Source organism: Molothrus aeneus, chromosome 2, assembly GCF_037042795.1.
Source record: "Molothrus aeneus isolate 106 chromosome 2, BPBGC_Maene_1.0, whole genome shotgun sequence".
Lineage (NCBI taxonomy): Eukaryota > Metazoa > Chordata > Aves > Passeriformes > Icteridae > Molothrus > Molothrus aeneus.
In genome coordinates, this window is record NC_089647.1 from 85,963,848 (window position 1) to 85,983,472 (window position 19,625).

A 19,625-nucleotide genomic window follows, 5' to 3' on the forward strand; every position below is an offset into this window, starting at 1 on the left:
TTTATCCCAGCATTCCATCCTCATTTCCTCTTTCTAGGAGGTGCATCCCTCCCAGATACATAATGGAAGTACCCTGCATGTCTCCTCAGATTAAGAGTGCTCAAATTAATTTTCCTTCCTTTCAAATAATTTCCTGGTCTTTGTCTGTCTACATAAATATTAAGAAACAATCATGTACAAACGCTTCAGGTTACAGCACAGGAATATGGCCAGAACAGCCAGAGATGGCACCCACCCAGATATGACCTTGTTAAGGCACACACGGGGGAAAGAAAATCTCACCATCCACGTCTTACAGGACTTAATAAGTTGTCAAATAACAGAACTTCACACCACCTGGTGCTGCCAGCCCAGAACTCCGAGGGCTTCAAGCTGTACTAACATTACTATTGCCAATGCCATGAAAGTAAAAAGAAAAAAACAAAACCAAACCATCAGAGAGAGAGAGAAAAAAAAAGATTGTTAATAATTTCTTTTGGTTGTTTGGCGCTGCCTGGTGGCCACATCGAATAATGTCATTTTAAATGGCCGGGATGGTTTCCTTTCCCATTCCTGGGCACAGCAGCACCCCTTGCTTGAGGACCAGGAGGATTGTTCTGAGGGGCACAACATCCACCAAGGCAAAGACTTGCTCTTTGGTTATCGAAGGGGCTCTTCAGTCCACCTGTCTGTCCAGAGACATATCTGAATGTTTGGACCGGGCTTCTCATGGTCACTTTTCATAGTGGGTAACATGAAGACAGGGTTTTCAGAGGCAAAGAGGTACACAGGATGGGACTCATCTGGTCTAACTTCAGACATCAAATTGCAGCTATTTACATTGGAGGTGGCTATCCCAGGCTCCTGTTTATATTCAGCGGGAAGATATAGGCACCTCCAGAGCCTATTTCATGCATAAGGATGATACAATCTTTGTTAGTAATGCTGACTTCTCTCTGATTATAAAAGGCAGCTGGTAACTAACTATCCCTGTCTATGGCAGAGAGACTGGAACTGCATGATCCCTAAAGACCCTTCCAACTCATACCATCCTGTGGATCTGTGGTAGAACTCTAATGCAGACATTTTTACTTTGGTCAGATGAATCCCATGTATGCAGAGGAAAAGAAGGCTTCAGAGCCTCTGGATCCTGCTGATTTCAGTTGCAGTCATCCCATTACTCCTTCCTTGCCTTCAAACCCTGGCATAAATGGTTAGTCATCTAACCTTTTCTAACAATCCTTAGTAGTTACATTTTAGGGGCATGAGGTTTATATCCTGGTAGGATATAAACCGATCATCTAATTCATTTTTGAAGATGGGAATTAGATTCTTTTGAAATAATAACCCAGGGCTTATTTATGATTAAATGAAAGCTTTTTTCATTAATATTTCTTACTACACCTCACTCAATTCCCTTCTGATTTGCCTTGCATCAACCATTTTAATTTGTACTTTCCTGGGAAAAGAAACTATTTGAAAATACAGCATTATGAACAAGGGGAGGAGGCAATTTTGGGGGGTCTTTAATCTACAGACATTGTAGCAATTTTGTGTTTGTTTACCAAACAGAGCCCAAAGACTTACTCAAGTTCATCTTCAGAATCATAACTAGTGCGCGTGTCACGAGAGGCCGCGACATCATTTGTTGACTGGCACAGCTTCAGACTGCTGCTCACAGAAGATGACGTCTCCTTCCTTTTCTTTTTACCAAAAAACTTTTTGAAAGATTTGAACTTTGATTTTTTCTTTCCTAAGTGAAGAAACATAAAGAAGATGCAACCAGCAGCATGTCCAAATTTTTGAGCAATAACATTTCTTTATAATTTTTTTCATAAGTGGATTTTCCCTGGAAAATGTAACACAGTCCACTGTTACATTAATGTCTTTCAAGACTGTACTGATAGTATGAAATTACTGTTATCGTGGAGAATGGATTACAATGTTTATGAGACAAGAAATAACCAATGGTGTAGAATCATTCCTAATAGAGTTTCTACTTGCCTCTTGAGGTAATTAAACTGTGAAGGAGAAATTTTGTCTATACTGCCTGGGATATGAAAAAGAAATTATTACTTGGAAACCCAATGCCTTTGTTCAGCAAGCTAAATAGTGATGATAAGAGCAATGCTACCAAAACCAATTTAAATGTAGAAAAGGCAAACATAGGCAAATGCACAGTTTTGGGAGGCTAATGCTGTTAAAATGTTGGGTTTATAATATATTGAGAATATTTTTAATGCTGATTACAAGATTCAGTGGATCACAAAGTATTAATCTAGGAATTAAGCAATAACCTTGAAAAGCAATTTTAGTCTGCTCAGTGAGGAAAGACCTAAATTAGGATCAGTTGCAGCTCTGTGAAGGAAACTATTTCAAATTAAATCGGTGTTTTCCACAAGAATTCCAACAACTTGTGCCTGGCCTGTTTAAGTTGACGTGACAGTACTGCGAGGCATCCCTGTCAGCATTTCATTCCCTCCTAGATCTTGTTGGGTAAAAAAGTTAGCTTGGTCACAAGATGCTATAAAAATCTTATTTCAAGCCTCTGAAAATGCTGAAAACATGTAACAGCTCTTGGAAAAAGGTGAAGAGAAAGGCAGAAAGTGTTCTCTAAACAAACAAATTCACTTCTATTAGAGAGCTAAGGCATAGAACCTCAAGAAGCCACAGCACTTTTCCTTCACCAGGGAAGAGCAAAATTATACCTGAATTGTCCTCTCCATCTCCTTCAGCCTCTCTCATCTTAGGGTCCATTGTCCTTGGGGAACTCATGTTGCAATCACTAAAGGAGGAACAAAAACTGTTAGTTGTATCAACAAAATAACAGTATTTCACTATGTATGTGTACACATACATAAGGCAAGTTGCTAAATTATAAAGATATAGAATAGAATATTATGTGTATGCTTACATAATATGTCTACATACATGTCTAAATATATGTGTGTGTATATTATATATAAATATACATAATATATAAAAATATCCCATATGGTACTTATTAGGCTGTAGAGAGGTATAATAGATTACACAGACTATTTCTACTTTCAGAAGACAATAGTACATGACAGTTCAGTCAACCATCCCCTCCTGTCTCACGACTGACTTTGGTGAATTCTTGAATGCTTCTAAAAATATATGTTAGGGGAGGTGGGCTTCTTTGATTCTCCCTTTCTCAGCCCATTCAGGTCCAGAGACAAAATGACAGCATTTGAACAAGTGTACAAGTAACAGTAGTAGAAAACCCCACATATTTTTCCCTTATTTATGTCCAATTTTAAGTATTCTGTAGATTACAGTTTTTCTTCTTTCTAAAGAAACTTGGGGAAAGGTAGTGATTCTTTCCATTCCTTTCGTTTTGGATAGATAACAGAGTTAGGGAGAATTAGTAACAGAGAAATACAAGTAAAAATAAAAAAACTGATTTTCTTATTTTCTTCTCTCTTCTTTGCTTTTCAGAGTGAAATATTACTTTGCTTATTAAGGTTCCTAAACTAAAAAATAATTGCAAAACTGCACATGTCCAAACGCTGGAGACAATTTATTTGTAATTTAAATTATATTTCTGGTGCAGTAGTCGGTTTGTGCTCTCTTTTCTTCACCTGGAGAGCCATAATTCCATGGTAAAGGGAGAAGAAAGTCATGGATGCCATTGATTGGACAGTGAGTTAAATGCTGTAGAGTCACTCTTTGGGCTGTAACAGAGGCAGATGCTCATGCCACAACCTGCATGGGAGGATGAGTAGACTGAGGCTGTTTTGATCCACTGAAGTACCAGGAGGCTTAAGAAATAAGGCTTGTGAATCCAACAAGCTAGTGAAATGGAAATGAAACCTTTATTACCCAAATCTAAAACATAACACATCACCTGAGCCATCTGCAGCCACCTGGGCAGGGCCACAGTGCAGGGCTGCAAGACAGTGACAGCCAAAGGCACCTCTACTGGCTGGCAGCCCCAGGGCTGCTGCACCAGCCAGACCCACAGCTTGGGTGTGAAACACCCCCTGCCACCACCCACCAGGTACCAAATCAGAATTAACACAAACATGAGGGTGACCAACTTTTGGTCAAGGGCATCTGTCTGAAGTATGGAGAATTAATAAAGCACTTACCCTGGAAAAAAACAAATGGATGAGGGTGGTGAGGCACTGGAACAGGTTGTCCAGAGAAGCTGTGGATGCCCCACCCCTGGAAGTCTTCAAGGTCAGGCTGGATGGGGCTTTGAGCAACCCAGTCTAGTAGAAGGTGTCCCTGCCCATGGCAGGGAGGTTGGAACTAGGCGTTCTTTAAGGTTCATTTTAACACAAACAATTCTGTGATCTAGGATACCTTTATTTTTAAAGTAAATGTCCACTGGGAGGTGACAGATAAATATGTATTGAGGGCTGTGGCATACCCAGTCAATTGTTAAACAGGGTGTCTCAGATTCCTGCTGTCACATTGCAGTAGCAATGGCAGGAATGTAAATCAGTATCTTTAAAGCTTCAGCTGTTATATGCATGCCCTGTAGCATCTATAAGCTACACACATCCAGAAGTGGGATTCTACAGTCTCTGTATAAATTGTGGATGACATAACTCACATCCCCATCTGTGGTTCATTGGCATCAGCCTGCTGCATTCAGCTGCATTCAGGTGAGGGTATATTATTTTTTTATTCAAATGTTTGTATGCCATACTTCACTAGTTCTCAATAGCAAAGCCACTGGGAGATAAACTCCCACACAGTGACAATGTTTGTTGGAAACATGCAGGCAAGTATAAACATGTTCCCTCTGGCAAAATTCAATCAGATAGTATATTATACTCCTGACAAACCAGAACTATGTTCCTGTCTCAAACATTGGCAGCCAAATTTCTAGAGAATAAAACAAATTTAAAAAAAAGTTAGCTCCACCATTATGCATGCAAAGATTAGTGTGATTTATTCTGTGACATCTGAGGTCACAAAAAGTGTTTCCACTGGATGCTTCAAACATTGAGGGACACTAATATGTGACCAGGGGTGCAGCATAAATCTCCTGACTTAGACGAAACAGAAGGACATTGAACCTTGAATGGGCTCTCTTCTTGCTGGTCGAGCATTTTGAAGCAAGATCCTCACTCCCTTTCTTTCTTCATGCAGCAATTCTTCAGGCCCACCACATTTTTGCTGTTTCCTCACATTATTTAAGAATGTGTGTCTTACCCAGAGGAAGGCAGCCCTCCACTACTGTGACTCTTGCAGGAGTACAGGGCTGGAGCCCTGGCTTGTGAGAAGGAAGCAAGTGCTTGGCCACTACCTGTGCATATGTATGTGGTCCTCATATTCCATCACCCCTGGAATCCTGGATATTTGGTTATGTGGGGAAATCAAATTCCTAGGTTAAGGGAAGATGCAAGTCAATGTCCATCATTATTTTATATTATTTGTTCTGGATAATGACCCATCCTGGGCCAATGCTGCTCTGTTGCTGAAGGAGCTGCTCCATCCTCAAGAGCAAGATAAAACAATTTAAAAAAACATGTGGAGTTGACCTACATGGCAAGGGGAAGTTGGCTGTCTGGACCTACATTGATCCTGGTTGGCATTGTTATAATCAGAGAGAGATAACTCCCAAAGTGTGATTAGAGCTTGTGAGGAGACAAGTAAATTGAACTAAAGTACAGGAATATAGGCAGAGACCAGAGTAACATACAATAACTACTAGAAAAGATTGTAATGGGTACTGTTGAGCTACAGGGAAATGACTCTCCAGAATCGTAATAATATTTTATTATTATTTATTATAATAAAATATAGTAGCAAGTGTATTTGTGAACCCAGGTGCCTCTGACATCTGCAACTATTTTAAGGATCACATGTCAGAGTGACAAAGAGAAAATCAGAAAGATATTATATTATCTGGGGGTTCTAAATGTGTCCAATATGTAAATTATTTGTTACTTGCCAGCAAAACAAAAAAAGGTTGTTTGAAAGATACTGTTTTTCCATGTACTGCTTTATCCAGGGATTTCTTTGTTTAAGGACCTTCTTGAGATATGTGCAACTCAGGTTGTAATGCTATTAATAAAAAATACTTTTAAAATACTTTTACAGAGGAATCTGTCTTTCAGTTTATTGATTGAGCAGAAGCCTAATTGAACCCAGTTATTGTGCTGGCATGTGTAATTTCTATAACACCAGGTCCCACCACCGCTCCCAGCATCATCCCTAGACAGGTCAGTGTCACCTGGGAAAACCTGGCTGCTTTGCTGTGAGAGGGCTGCCCAAGAGACCTGGGCTGTGTTCAGGGACGAAGGTTGTCCAGGTAAGATAACTTTGGAGGGAGGTAGAAAACAACCCAAGGCATGGGTCAGAGGCACCTGAGTGCAGGAGACAACAGGCACAAACACCAGTGGCCTCAACCTCCTGTGCAGGAGCCCAGAGACTGCTTTACCCTCAGCAAGGAAATGGTTATTTTAAATTATGGTAAATAAATCCTGCAAGTTTGGGTTGGATAAGCAGTACTGGCTTTGCGGTGGGGTGACTGTAAGGCTTTTAATAAAAACTGCCTCTCAACTCATCATGCCATTATAAGGATTTGGTTTTCAGTTCAAAAGACCAGTTTCCAGCCTGAACCCAGGGCGGGGTGTGACTGTCCCAGGCCAGTGGTGACTGACACAGAGGAGCAGGTGACAGCAGCCCTTGCAGCAGTCACTATGTTGCACAAGCTCACATCATGACAAGGGCAGCAAGGTGCAGCCACCCGCCCCATACCGAGGATGCAGGAAGAGTTTTGTGCCTTCTGTTACCAAAGGGAGATTTGTTTGTTTGCATCAAGGGATGAATGCTTCCTTAACTGAGAAGGGCGCGGGGTGGGGAGGAATCAGCAGGCAGCAGAGAGGACTGCAGGAACTCGCAAAATGCTTCTGGGCAGTGTGCCAGTGTTCAGGTTTTCAGAAAAATGCTCAGAAGTCAACAGATTCATTTTTAGTGTTTGCTCAAAACCCTGGTTTTGAGCAAACACCGAAGCTGACACTTAGCCACTTACTTGAGCACTTTGCCAAGTGATGGTTTGGATTGGAGCAGTATCTCAAGACAGTGTCAAGCAATACTGGTCCTTGCTGAGCATCCAGCAGCTGCCAGAGATCCCTCTGTGATGCTCTGCAAGCCAAGCACTGCCTGCCTTAGTGTCTCACCAAACCTAGCTGTAGGCAATCACATTCATTTCTACCTCAAAGTTTACTGTGTTGTTTTTATTAACATGGGGGAAACTGGGCTTCCTTTTAAATGCTTCCTTTGGTGAAAACTACCAGGAGATAATCCTATTTTTTCCCAAATATATAAACTCAGAGAACCATACCATCTATATCTCCCCTTTTTCTTTCAGTATAATGTATTTTAACGGTATCTTTAGGCAGATTTTCGATCTTTCAAGCCTTTTCCTCAACATCTGCTCTCCAGTATTAATACTTTCATCATAGGAAAGATTTGATTAAAACATGATACTTAAGAGGAAAAACAAAAAAAATCCAGAGTTTACCCTTGATATGACTGTAACTGCTTGTCATTTCCCTGATGTAAACAGAGATTGCAGTTTTTGCTCCAGAGCCAAGTTTTTTCACTCTTAAAGCTTTGTTTAAGATCTACAATGGTCTACAAGCTTAAGAGCTGTGCAGAGAAATACTGACAAAATCCAGCAGCTTTGAATTTGGCACCCACTGGGATGGGTGGCATTCATTGTGCACTTTTGCTTGGATCTAGAGGCTCGGCCTGCTGAGCTTTCTCATTTCCAGTTTCCCCAAGGATTTACTGAGGTCCATCACTTAATTAAATCATCCTGTGATCTGAAAACTCAGCAGGATTTTCATCCTAAAGAAGCAACCTGCATTGCTTCTCCCTTGTTAGCAAGGGCAAGATTTACCACACCACTGGCAGTCACACCCTTTTCCTCTTTTATTTTTCCCATATTGTATGTGCAGTCCTTTTCACAGTGGAATACCAGAGATATTTGGTTTATCAATTTATTATGAGCTTTTATAAGCCAAATATAATGTCTGATGACAAATTGCTAAATATTACCTGTTTATAACAGTATTTTTGCTATATTGGACTTTTCCCAGCAGGGACTTTTTTCACTTTCCTTCTTCCTTCCTAGGTTCCTTCTAGATAAGCTGAGATACAAGAAATACATCTGAGACAATGCCACTGCAGAGAATAGAGATGGAATATAGCAGCACAACAAGTTTTTATTTCCCTTCTTATCCCTTCCAAATGGCAGTACATCCAAAAAAGGGTATCCAAAAACCAACAGCAATTTACATCTTTCATTTCTCCTTTGTATAAGAATATCCCTTTTCTAGTAGAAACACGAGGAATTAAAAAATCTGAATTTGTGGAAATTATTTCACATGAGATGAAGAGCTGCCCTTTTCTCAGAACATCACAATATACACTAACATTCCCTCTGATATTACACAGCCTTGAAGATTTGGAGGGGAAAAAAAAAGAAGAAAATAAAGCAGGGATTCTGGGGATATAACGAGATACTCAGAGATATTCCTCTAGCTGGGAGAGTAACCAACACAAAACCATCCTAAGTGCCAGGAGCAAGGACTGAGGCAGCCTTTTCTCATCCTCCCCCTCTCTGAGGACTCAGACTTGAAATGAAGGCACCATCCAGAGGCCACACAGCCTCTTGTCCTGTCACTTGGACTGCAGAAATGGGACAGGTCACAGTCTCCAGAGGGAGCAAGCCCACAGTGCCTGCCATGGTCCTCTGCCACCCCAGGCACATGAGCAGTGCTTTCACAACCCTGGAGGCCCTCCAGCTCTCTGAAATGTGCATCAGCAAGGGCACCACCTGGACACTGCCCCAGGGTGCCATGCCATGGCATAGCACAGGTTCAGAAGTGTGTTGTGATCTCCTGCCTCCCACACAAAGCTTTGTCTCTGCAGCCAAGGGAGACCTTATGCTGAAAACACTGTGCAGGGTGTGGCAGAAGGAAGTGTAGGGCAGCAGGCAGGTATTTATACAGCTCAAGAAACCCTGCTGTTCAACACACCTCTCTGCTCAGACATCCTCCTGCTAACAGAGATCATTGTCCCCTCCTTTCACACTCTCAAACAACTTTCAGTACTCCCAAGTGACAGTGCTTGAGCCTAGCCAAAACTAAATCTCTCACAGTATGTCCATTTATGAAATCATTTCCAAAGGGCAGCCATCATCTTGAGCTTTGCTTTCTAAGATAAATCACCTGCAAGAGGAGGTCTAAAAAGCATAGGGAAGCGCTCCCCCTGAGCTAGCACAGCACATATGAGCCCAGGTATTAGGAGTGTCCACATGAGTGAGGAGCAGGTCTCTGGGAATCTCATTAGTCTGTATAAACACATCCAAAAAGCTCATAAAAAAGACAGGAAAATTTCATAACAACTGCAACACCATTTCCAAAGCCATACATTTTCCTGCTTCAGACCTCTCAATAGGCCAAAGGAGTTTCACTTTTTTTATTTGGCCTCCAGTTTTTAAATCAAGGGAATAAATGCACCTGAGTGCATGCTTACATACACACAGCCATCCTAGGTGCTTTATCCAGAGTGCCAGCACCTGGTCATTCTGCCTTTCTACCATATGTCAGCACCTCCACAGTATATATTCTAGCTGTGTCCTCATCATTTGTGAATTATTAAAAATAATTTAACCCAGAGAAGATATTTTCTGAGAGATTTTCTGCACTGGTTGGTACTACCAAGTCTAAATAAAATATCAAAAAATAAACTTCATGCCAAAGCCGGAAAAAAACCATCCTTTCACTTTTTGTATACAACTTTGCCTTTTGTTTTCAAAATTGGGCAGACAATCATCTCCTTCCATTTTGTTCAAATAGTGTGTATCATTAAACAAAAAGTATTGCTTTGCAAAATCTGTGACTTCATGTATTCTTTGCTGTTAGCACTTTACACTGATGTCCATGAGAACACCAACAAAACGTGGTATTTGTACAAATGGTTGGCTGCCTAAATGGTAGTTTGCTATCCATTTTCATCTGTCTCTCACTGAAGCTGGTAAACTTTACCCATATCTTTTCTTATCTGCATTATTGGCTAATAAAAGGCTTTGTTTCCTTGCTTGTGGCTAACATTTATCTCCAGCTAATGCAATGTTTGCAGCATGCTCTTATGTTAAAAGACAATTTGCATATTGCACAACCACGTTGTGTGGTGGGAGCCTATGAGCCACTCCTTGTGCTCAGAGCAAGGCTGGCTCAAGTGTCTGCTGCCAGCATCCTCTCCATGGCTGCATGAGTCCTAGGCCAGCATCCAGGTGACAACACACATCCTGAACGTAAGTCAATGTCCTTCTCTTTTAAAACTCTGCCAGTTCAGGATCCTCTAATCCTCCTCCCACTCACTGTCATAATGAATAGAGCTAGCTGTGAGTGATTTGCCCTTTCTCTCAGAAATAACTAATGAAAGTCAGTTGCACCAGCACATATCTCTTCCAATGCTGTTCTTTGCACCAGAGTTTGCTCAGCATAAGTGGAGGTGGAAGAATACCAAGCTGTGCCACAAGGAGCAGCAATGTGTAACTATTGACACACTGCTGCCCCCTTTGCATCAGCTCTTGCCTTTGCAGTTCTTGCATTTATCACTCAAATTCCTGTTGCATACGATGTAAACATTCCTGTAATCACTGAGAAGAGACATCAAGGGATGTCATGTAATAAAACACCTGCTAAAAGGAAGACTGGACAGGGGAGATAGGATAGAGTTTGCTGCATGGGCTTCAAGCCTGAGCCTTTGTGCAAACAGGGCAAGGCCTGCCACAAACAACAGGTGAGGTTTTAGGGGCTACAACAGAGAACTCTTACCAATCCTTGAAGGGTTTTTTGAGCATTCTGTTGTTTTTAGTCTTCCATTGCTGCTGGGCAGTGTGTATTTTCCTTTGCTTAACCAGCCCAAAATACCCTCTGATGCATCTGCCCCTGCTATTCCAAAGGCTGTGCAGATTCTCATCAGATCCTCATCAGCCCTTCTGCCATGCCCCTGCCAAGAGCACATTCCTTTCTCTATTACAAGCACAATGCATTTCCAAGAGATGGGAGGGAGAAGTAAAAACTTTCATTTTCTACCTCTTTTTCCCCCCAAGAATTAATAGTCCTTCCTTCCCTCAGCATTTCTGAGAGAGGTGAGAAAATCTCCATAAAATAAACTTTCATCCCAAGCAGTTTGTGAGGAATGAGATTGTTATTTTTTAAAACAATTCATTGCTACAGAACACACAAAAAAAGAGGTCAGAAAGCATTACTAGGACTGCCCAGTCTGGTGTCCTGGATAGTGCAGAGAATTAGCTGTTCCAGAAGGGTGAAGGGAACTTCCTTCCCTGATAGAAGCCAGTAACTTGAAGGTATACACCTTCACAAAGGCCACACTTTTCCACGGGAAAAGCCTTAGTTTGACTTGCATGCTTTCTTTAAACAAACCAAAAACCCCAACAAACCAAAAAACAAAGCAAAGCAAACAACCATATAAAAGAATTACAGGAAGGGGGGTGGGGGAGGAGTCTGCATGGGCAAAAGAATAAAGCAAACTCATGTGAAATGTCTTATTCCTATGCAGTAATCCTTCTTTCTTGTTTTTGGTCTTTTACTTGTTGTGATTTAATAGACGGGCCAGGAGATTTATTCCAGCAACATGGAAAGCATGATTATAAAGAGAACTGTTGAAGTAAAAAGGCCACATTGGCTCTCCTTCTTCCTCAGCATTTAGGGATAATAAAGGCATAGCTGTTTTATACAAAGACACAAGATCTCCCCTAGCTAGCTGCCTACCAGAGATCCTCTGCTATATTTATGAGCACAAACAGTTCAGTACACTACCAGACTTTTAGGTTTGTACCAGCCATTTTTACTGATAGAAGCACAATCTGTATTTTTAACTTAAATAATATTGAGTGTTCACATAGAGTATTTTGCTAATAATGTTCTGAAGAAGGTCATACTTTTTTACAATAGCAGGTTAACATCACTCAGAGTCAAGTGTCAGTAAAGTATTAAAAATTCACAGTGCCTTTCCTTGAAAAGCAAAAGAGAAAATAAAGTAAAAGGCCTTTCTTTAGTTAGAACAAAATTACATTTGATTCTACATATTGCAATAGCAATTACTGTTGAATTCAGCACCAGGAACATTCCTGAAGCTATTTCACAAAAATAATTATACCAGGTCTTTTGGTATTCAGAATGAGTAGAAATATCAACAGTGTTGTAAGGTCTCAGTGCCTTTAAATTCATGGAAATATAACAGGGCTTTCATTAATCCTTCCTTGTTTTTTGGAACCATAAATACAATAAATTATCTATTCACCTGCATACACACAGACACACACAGACACACACAGACACACACTTTCTTTGTGGTGAAGGAAGAGTAAACCTCTCCTGTAAGCACATCAAGCCCTGAGCAATGGCTCACTGACACCTGCTGCCCCATCAATTAGCCTGATGTAAGGGTGTTCTTGTACAGTGGAGAGGTTAATGGGATTTAAGATGCAGAAAGTGTTTATCAGTACCTGGAATGAGATCGTTGTTCAGCTTTAGCTGATATTCTGAAGGAGACTCAGTGGGCCAAGTTAACCAGACAACATCTAGAGCTGAATTTGGCCCAAATTTCACAGGTCCATAATGTGTGGTACAGTTAACAATGTAATTTCACCAGTTTTATGAAGTTTCTTTAAAAGTTAATGAAAAATCTTTTAAAATGTTGGGTTCAATTGAATACAGAATGTAGTTATATCCTAGGCCTACTTACAAATATTTTGCCATTAGTGCAATGAAAATTAGGCAAACTTCAGTAAGAAGGAAAGTGAATGAAACAAAGAGACTAGGCTGGGCTTTACCAGCTTCCTTGGGAATTCCTGTGCTGGAAGGATGAAGCAATTATTGAAATCATCCATGAGCCATGTGCAGAATAGTCTTAATACTGGACATTTAAAATAGAGAGGGAAAAAAAGAAAGTTGGAAATGCAAAGAGAATGAAATAGATATTACTAGGAGAAGCCTGAGCCCTTCCAGGCAGAGATACACCAGCCTACCAGCTGAGACTAGGCAGAACATAAGCAGGCTGATTTCCAGGACCTGCTCATGAAAGGTGCCATCAGGGGCTCTCAATCCCCAGCTCTCCCTCACTCTGCTGAACCGGCTGCAGGCGCGCTAACCTGGAGTCCCCTCGGATGCAGGGATAACAAGAAGCCATGTCTCCAGCACAAGGACCAGGGCACACTCCTGGGTCATCCTAGCACGGAGGAGCGGCAGGAATGGAATGAGATCCAGCTGAAGGTGGGGAAGGGGAGCATCATGCCCTGCATTCCCTCTGTAGATTGCAGACTCTGGGACCAGTTTCCTCCCCGGCATGCACACAGTCCGTCCAAGAGGTACAGCCACTGTCAGCACCGTCACAATCCTCTGAAATTTCCCCAGGCAACAGTATTCACATATTTCAGCAATAACTGCTACCTTGTAAACACATTCCACATTCCTGTTGCATTAAACCCACAGGTCAAATGCAAAGCTGAACAGCCTCTTGTTTAACTGTTGTACGAGGCTTGCTCTGAGGTAGTACATGTGGGAGGCTTTCATTTGGAAAGGACCTTATTTAGCCTCTTTTGACCCTTCTTAATTTAGGCCCTCTCAGCCTTCAAACTATAATTATTTTCTTGAGCCCTGATGGGAGACAGTTGAGCCACGGGCTCTTTTATTTTTCCTCCACACTAGTAACATTCAGATCACTTCTAGAAGAAAGAGCATGAGATTTTTAACACAAGGTTACAGTAATACATGACTTCCTCAGAGGTTTCAGGTAGGAGTCCAGTTAAGTTGGACTTCATAATCCAAATAATTTCCTACACAAAAAGACTGGAAGGTTGCTTTCTGTCCATGCCACAATAAACATCATGGCTGAGTCTTTTCATCTTTGTTTGGAACCTTTCTCCACAATCTATAAGAAAAACAATCAGGATTTCACCAATGTAAGAGCCATAATTATTTATCATTTCCTCCCTTCATGACATGAACTTGCAAACTTTCCATACTTACTATCTATTCAGGACATAATTGTTCTTTATATTTGAAAGAGAGGAAATGTTTTTCTGTAGCTCTTATCTCATTTACTTGCAGGTCCATGCTCCAAACCACACTGTGCTCCAAAGCAAAGATATGAGCAAATGGAAATAACTGCCACTAGCTCAGATTCTTGTTTTCTCATTCACTCCTTCCCTGCAGCAATAATCTCAGCAAATATAACCTCTGGTGAGCCATTCTGTATGTATCACCTCCAGCTGCTGCTTCAGACTGGCAGACTTTTGAAAGTCAAAACCCTAAATGCAGCCTGATAGTTTTTACTGCCACCTTGTCAGAAATCCAGTCTCTTGTGTGCCGCCTGCACAAGCCCACTCATTCCCTTGGACTGGGAAGTAGAAAACATAGCACAGAATCACAGAATTGTTAGAGTTGGAAGGGAGCCCTGGAGATCATCTGGCCCAAATCCCCTGCCAAGGTAGGGTCACTTGGAGCAGGTGACATAGGAACATGTCCAGGAGGGTTTTTGAATGTCTCCAGAGAGAGAAATTCCACAGCCTCCCTAGGCAACCTGTTCCATTGCACTGTCATCCTCATAGATAAAGAAGTTCTTCATGTTGAAGTAAAACTTCTTATGTTTTAGTTTATAGCCTTTGCTCTCATCCTGTCACTGGGCACCGCTGGAAAGAGTCTGGCACCATCCTCCCGACACCTGCCTTTGGGACATTTATATCCATTAATAAGATCCCCTCTCAGTCTTCTCTAGACTAAATAGGCCCAGCTCCTGCAGCCTCTCCTCACAAGAGAGGTTACAGGTTTCTCCTGATGTTTTTCAAGCTGTTACTCCCAAAGCAGGGACCAGAGCAAGTCTGTCATGCAGAAGTGATGCTCAGCTCCAGGCCGGTCCCTTGGTCCAGCTCAGCTGGAGCCAATGGCATAGACTGAGGTGCCCTCTCTGGCCTAGGGCCCAGATCCCCCCCACACCTTGTGGGGTACTGGAACTCAGGAGGCAAAGGGAACTTCTTCATGCTTCCTGGGTCCCCACTGAAAGGGGTTCCCTGGACCACGGATGGGGAATATCCTGTGAGAAATGTCTCCCTTTTCCCCCATCACCACCTGCCCCCAGCCTCTTCTTTCTGCCACTGGGACAGAAGTTCTTCCCATCCCCCTCTGACAGGATAAGCACCTTCCTTGTTAAACTCCTCACTGCTTAAGATCTCTGTCAGAAATCTCTTGCATGCACACTTGCCTCTGGCAGCATCTCCCTCTCAGCAATGGAGAGAGGAAGACATTTCAGGAGTGAATAAATCTAAATCACTTCACCTGAAAGAGATACTCCTCTGCAGAGGAGATCTCTTCCTTTCTGCCCCTTCTAAACCTAATTTTCAGGTTCCTGTATAGCCTTTGGGGCTTACTTGGCAAGGGCAATAGGATGGTGGGGACAAGAATGTAAAGCCATTTGGAGACATCCCATTTATCCCCAGGCTCCCTTCTTTGAATATACCACAAATGTTTTACTTCAATTCTCAAAAGCCCAATGCGACACAGGTTATTAATTCATGACTATGACAAGATTATTATGGTTAATTTAACATGTGCAGGCACTTAAGTAACTACTGTTGGGAAATATTTGTCATTAATTCAAAAAATTCCTGCCTGTAATTTAGCAAATATAAATGCAAGTGTGCAGCAGAAATCCACCATGACATAAAGAGCACTCATCTGCCATCACCTTTACATGTGACTGTACAATGCTTGATCTCTGCCTCATTTAAATAAGCACAACAAAATGTACTGCAGCATTCATAAATTAAATGCTGTTGACATTCACATGCTAGAAAGAGTCCAGATGTAGGAAGAGAAACAGAGAAGCAGACAATATCCCCATGGGCAGCAAAAGGGACACCATTGGGAGAGAGGGTGGTAGAGCAGTATTCCTAATCAAAGCTCAAAAAGTAAAGCTGTGCTTAAAAAACCCTACTTGTGTGGGCTTTTCTCCCACCTCCTGTGGGTCTGCAATAATTCCTACCAAGGCAGGTGGTGCAGAGTGAAACCACCAAAGTGGTTTCAGTCAGGAACAACTTGTCTCTCAGGCATGGCACAGACCTCCAGGGTCACCCCTGGAGGTCTGTGCCATGCCTAGGGAAGGAACTCCTTGGAAGGAACTCCTTGCTTCATACTGCTGTGTTTTGCTTGCTTTCCCAGGGAGGTAGGTGAAAATTTCATGTGTATGGAGCTAGTTACAGCAACAAATCAGAAACTCAAGTCCAAAATAATCAGTCCCATGGCATCTTAGAAGGGCCCCAGCACTTCTTGGCCTTTGCTGGTCCCTTGGGCAGGTCCAAAGTCAGATGAGTCATTTTGCTCACAAACGCTCTTTAGCTCTGTGATTTTGCAAGATCTATCACAATCAGATGCATCCCACCTATCAGGTCCTTCTCATCGCAGGAGCTCCAGGCATTGCCTGGAGTTTTTCAGTTCTCTCCTGTGGTGAAAACTCCTTAGGGAAATACTGAGGAACATTTTGATGCACTTACATCTTCAAGCTTCATATAGGTGTTTCAGAATAAAACTTGGGAACATAATATCAGAGCGTATTTCCTGAGCATTCAGTGCAAGCAAACACTCAATATAAGCCCTTCACAGGGTGAATAAAGTCTTATTTTGAAAACTATTCAAATTCAAATGCTATTCCAGAACTTGGTAGCTCTGATAGTTCGAAAATCCCAGACTAAATGACCAGTGTATACCCGTTTAGTTTTGTGCTAATGTAATACTTTCCTTGAAGGAGCCTTTTTCTTTTGCCACAGATATTTAGAGAAGATGTCTATCTTCCCTTTCAGTCTTCATCTGCAAGGCCAAATAAGTCATGGCATCTTAATTTCCTCACAGATAGAAGCTCTCTGTTATCCTGACATTTTACTAACTCTTTCCTGCACCTGCTCTACTCCAAGCTCACCTCTTCTGGCAGCCAGATGTCCAGAACCAGACACTGGGTCCCAGGCAGCCTCTATAGCTAAATGACACAAGATAACTCTTGGATTTAAGCTTCCCAGCTCCTAGTTAGGCTTGCACATGTAGGCAGACAAATAGAGAGAAAGCATTCACCTGCCTCCTCTTGACTACTGAAGAGTCCAAGTACATGTTTGAGCTATTTCCTATCAAGAAACACTGTTCATGCAAGGCCAGTGTTGCAATAACCTTTCCAGACTCGGCTCTTTCCTAAGTCCAAGCACCCAGATGCTGCTGCTGACTGCCAATACCAGACTACAGGACCTATTCCAGTTTCTTTTCAAACCCTGAAGTGCCAGCATACGCTCCCTTGGCTGAATTTGCAAGGGCCCAGCCATCTGTGTATCTACAGAGTGTCTCTGGTGTAGGTATAATGGGAAAATATTTAGCCTTTTACATGCAGTTGGCAAATATACTAGCTCAAGCCTGAAGAAATTCTGATCCTCTTTGCTTAGGGCCCTGCTTTTTTTAAACATTTTAAAAATATTTGTGAGTCACAGCAATGGGTAGGGAATGAGATATCTAGCAGAGCTCCTAGCTCTGCCAGAAGAGCACTACTAAGAGGACACTACCAGGCTTTGTGAACAGAGAAGAAATCAGGAGGTGCTGGGTGACCTAATCTCTCAGGTCCCATGCTATGCTCTGAGGGTGCTATTTTACTGAGAGCTAGATCAAAGCTACTGAAGAGGTTTCTGCTGTTAACTGCCTCCTGAAAGTTGTTGACCTAGAGACCAGAACAATTAAATGAAATGTGAAGCACCTTCTCAAACAGATATTTTTCCTACTCTGTCCTACATCCCCTAATCAGACAGTAGTATGAAGTTACACACTTGGGAGAGCTTTTTGTAATAAAGGACATGGTGAACTGCATGAAGATACTGACCTGGTATATACTTTTTCACTCTCCTAATGTGGACACACACCCTGTGAGTCCTCGGAATGAATGTATGAGCACTCCCAGAAGTATGATAGAGACAAAAAGGCTGGGATACCAGATTGGACATGCACACTTAAAAAGCAGCTGCTGTATCAGGTATGCAATGTGAGACTCTGGGAATTGTTTTTCTGAATACTAAATGTGGAAAATATCAATTGAAGCTGCACTTAGTTTCTCTGAAGAAATCAGCTTCTGAACACCTTAGAGTCAGCACTCAAATTAAACAGCACCATATTAGAAAGAATTAAAATATATTGCTTAAAAATAATCTGGTCCTTTATGTCCCTATTCACAATCCACCACTACAACCTTCTGTGCAAAAACCATATAAACATGCTTAGAGTGCACCTCCCTCGGAGATGTGCAGCCACATCTTTGGCTGATGTCACTTGGCATGCCTTTGCTCAAGTCAATTTGAGCTGTATCAATTCATATTTCTGAAGAGATGGAATGTGCTGCTTATAGACTTCTGGAAAAGGCAAGTTTAACAGCCTGTACGCACCTGGAAACATTAATTTCCATGTTTTTCAAAACATGAAAACTGTGTTTTCTGTGAAGAGTGGTCCTTCAGAAAACTATCATGCCAGCCCTGTACCAGCACTAGATATGAACATACTCTGGTTTGATTCCCACCATCTCTACTATTTGTGAGAAAAGAAGCTACAACACAAGGGAGACTTTTTTTGTTTGTAAGTATTTTTCTTAGAATGGCACATCGCTCTAATTTTTACATTTGACAAAGGGTTTCTACTTATAATCTATCACAGGGAAACAAAATCCCATTGTGTTACTAACCAAAGGCAATGATTGCTGGCCTCTGCAAATAATACACAGCCAGAGGGACTTGCTGCTTTCTATTTTGCAAACATGCTACCAGCAGTGAGTTGCAGTGAGAGCATGGCAACCAATAACTCTTGATCACTTAAAGATTTTTCATTAGCCAGTTCTACAATAAATTAACCAGAAAAGTTTAAAGGTTGTTTTCAGCAACTTATATATAAACACACACCACAAAGAACAAGGGAAGACAGTTCATCTTTCTACTTAACTTTTTTACTTACCATCCAATGAAACTTTAATAAGAACAAAGACAGGTCAATAGTCCCAGAACTGAATGCTGTGCACCTGTGTAACCAAGAAACACATTTCACCTGGAGGAAAACAACCCTTAAAAAGTACCTCAGACATAAACTTTCTTCAGGCTGCTTACCTGCGTAGGTTCCTGTTTGTCAGATTCAACACACCACAAAAGGCTACTGGTGTTTCAGAAGGGATCTGTCACCTTGCCAGACATTTAAGTGGTAGCAAAACCAGCAGAGGCACTTGCAAGTTTGTGCAGAGAATTTTGAAAGTCTCAATTCCATTCAGCTTGGACAGTGCATCCTATACCTCATCAGATAGCCAGCATGGGGCTACTCTGCCTTCCCAGAGCATGAGTTATGAGCACTGCCCTGATCCTTCCCCAAGTGATCCCTGGATCTAACGCGGAAGGAGTCGGTCAGAGGAAAAAGCACCAGTATCCCCCAGTTGCTAGGTAACAAGCAGGGAGATCCTGACCTGAATTCTTAGCAGAGGCTGATGTTACTCAGGAAGCTTAGCTGGGTCCTTCCTGGAAAGGGAGGGCCATGCCAAAAGTTACTCCTGGCTTTGTAAAGGCCACT

At 41.8% G+C, this 19,625-nt stretch overlaps 1 protein-coding gene across 4 annotated transcripts in view; it reads right to left on the reverse strand.

The window, feature by feature from the left end:
* The window catches only part of CRACDL (CRACD like), a 41,930-nt gene extending 22,544 nt beyond the window's left edge, over positions 1-19,386 (reverse strand). For 3 of the 4 annotated variants that reach the window (XM_066545227.1, XM_066545226.1, XM_066545224.1), the window contains exons 1-4: positions 19,175-19,386; positions 19,026-19,089; positions 2,688-2,764; positions 1,567-1,732 (exon numbers count right to left, since the gene is read on the reverse strand). In XM_066545227.1, the coding sequence (XP_066401324.1) occupies positions 1,567-1,732; positions 2,688-2,754 (233 nt within the window). In that variant the 5' untranslated portion in view covers positions 2,755-2,764; positions 19,026-19,089; positions 19,175-19,386. The remainder of the gene's footprint in view (positions 1-1,566; positions 1,733-2,687; positions 2,765-19,025; positions 19,090-19,174) is intronic. The other variant, XM_066545225.1, reaches the window with a different exon arrangement.
* Between the last annotated feature and the right edge of the window lie 239 nt (positions 19,387-19,625).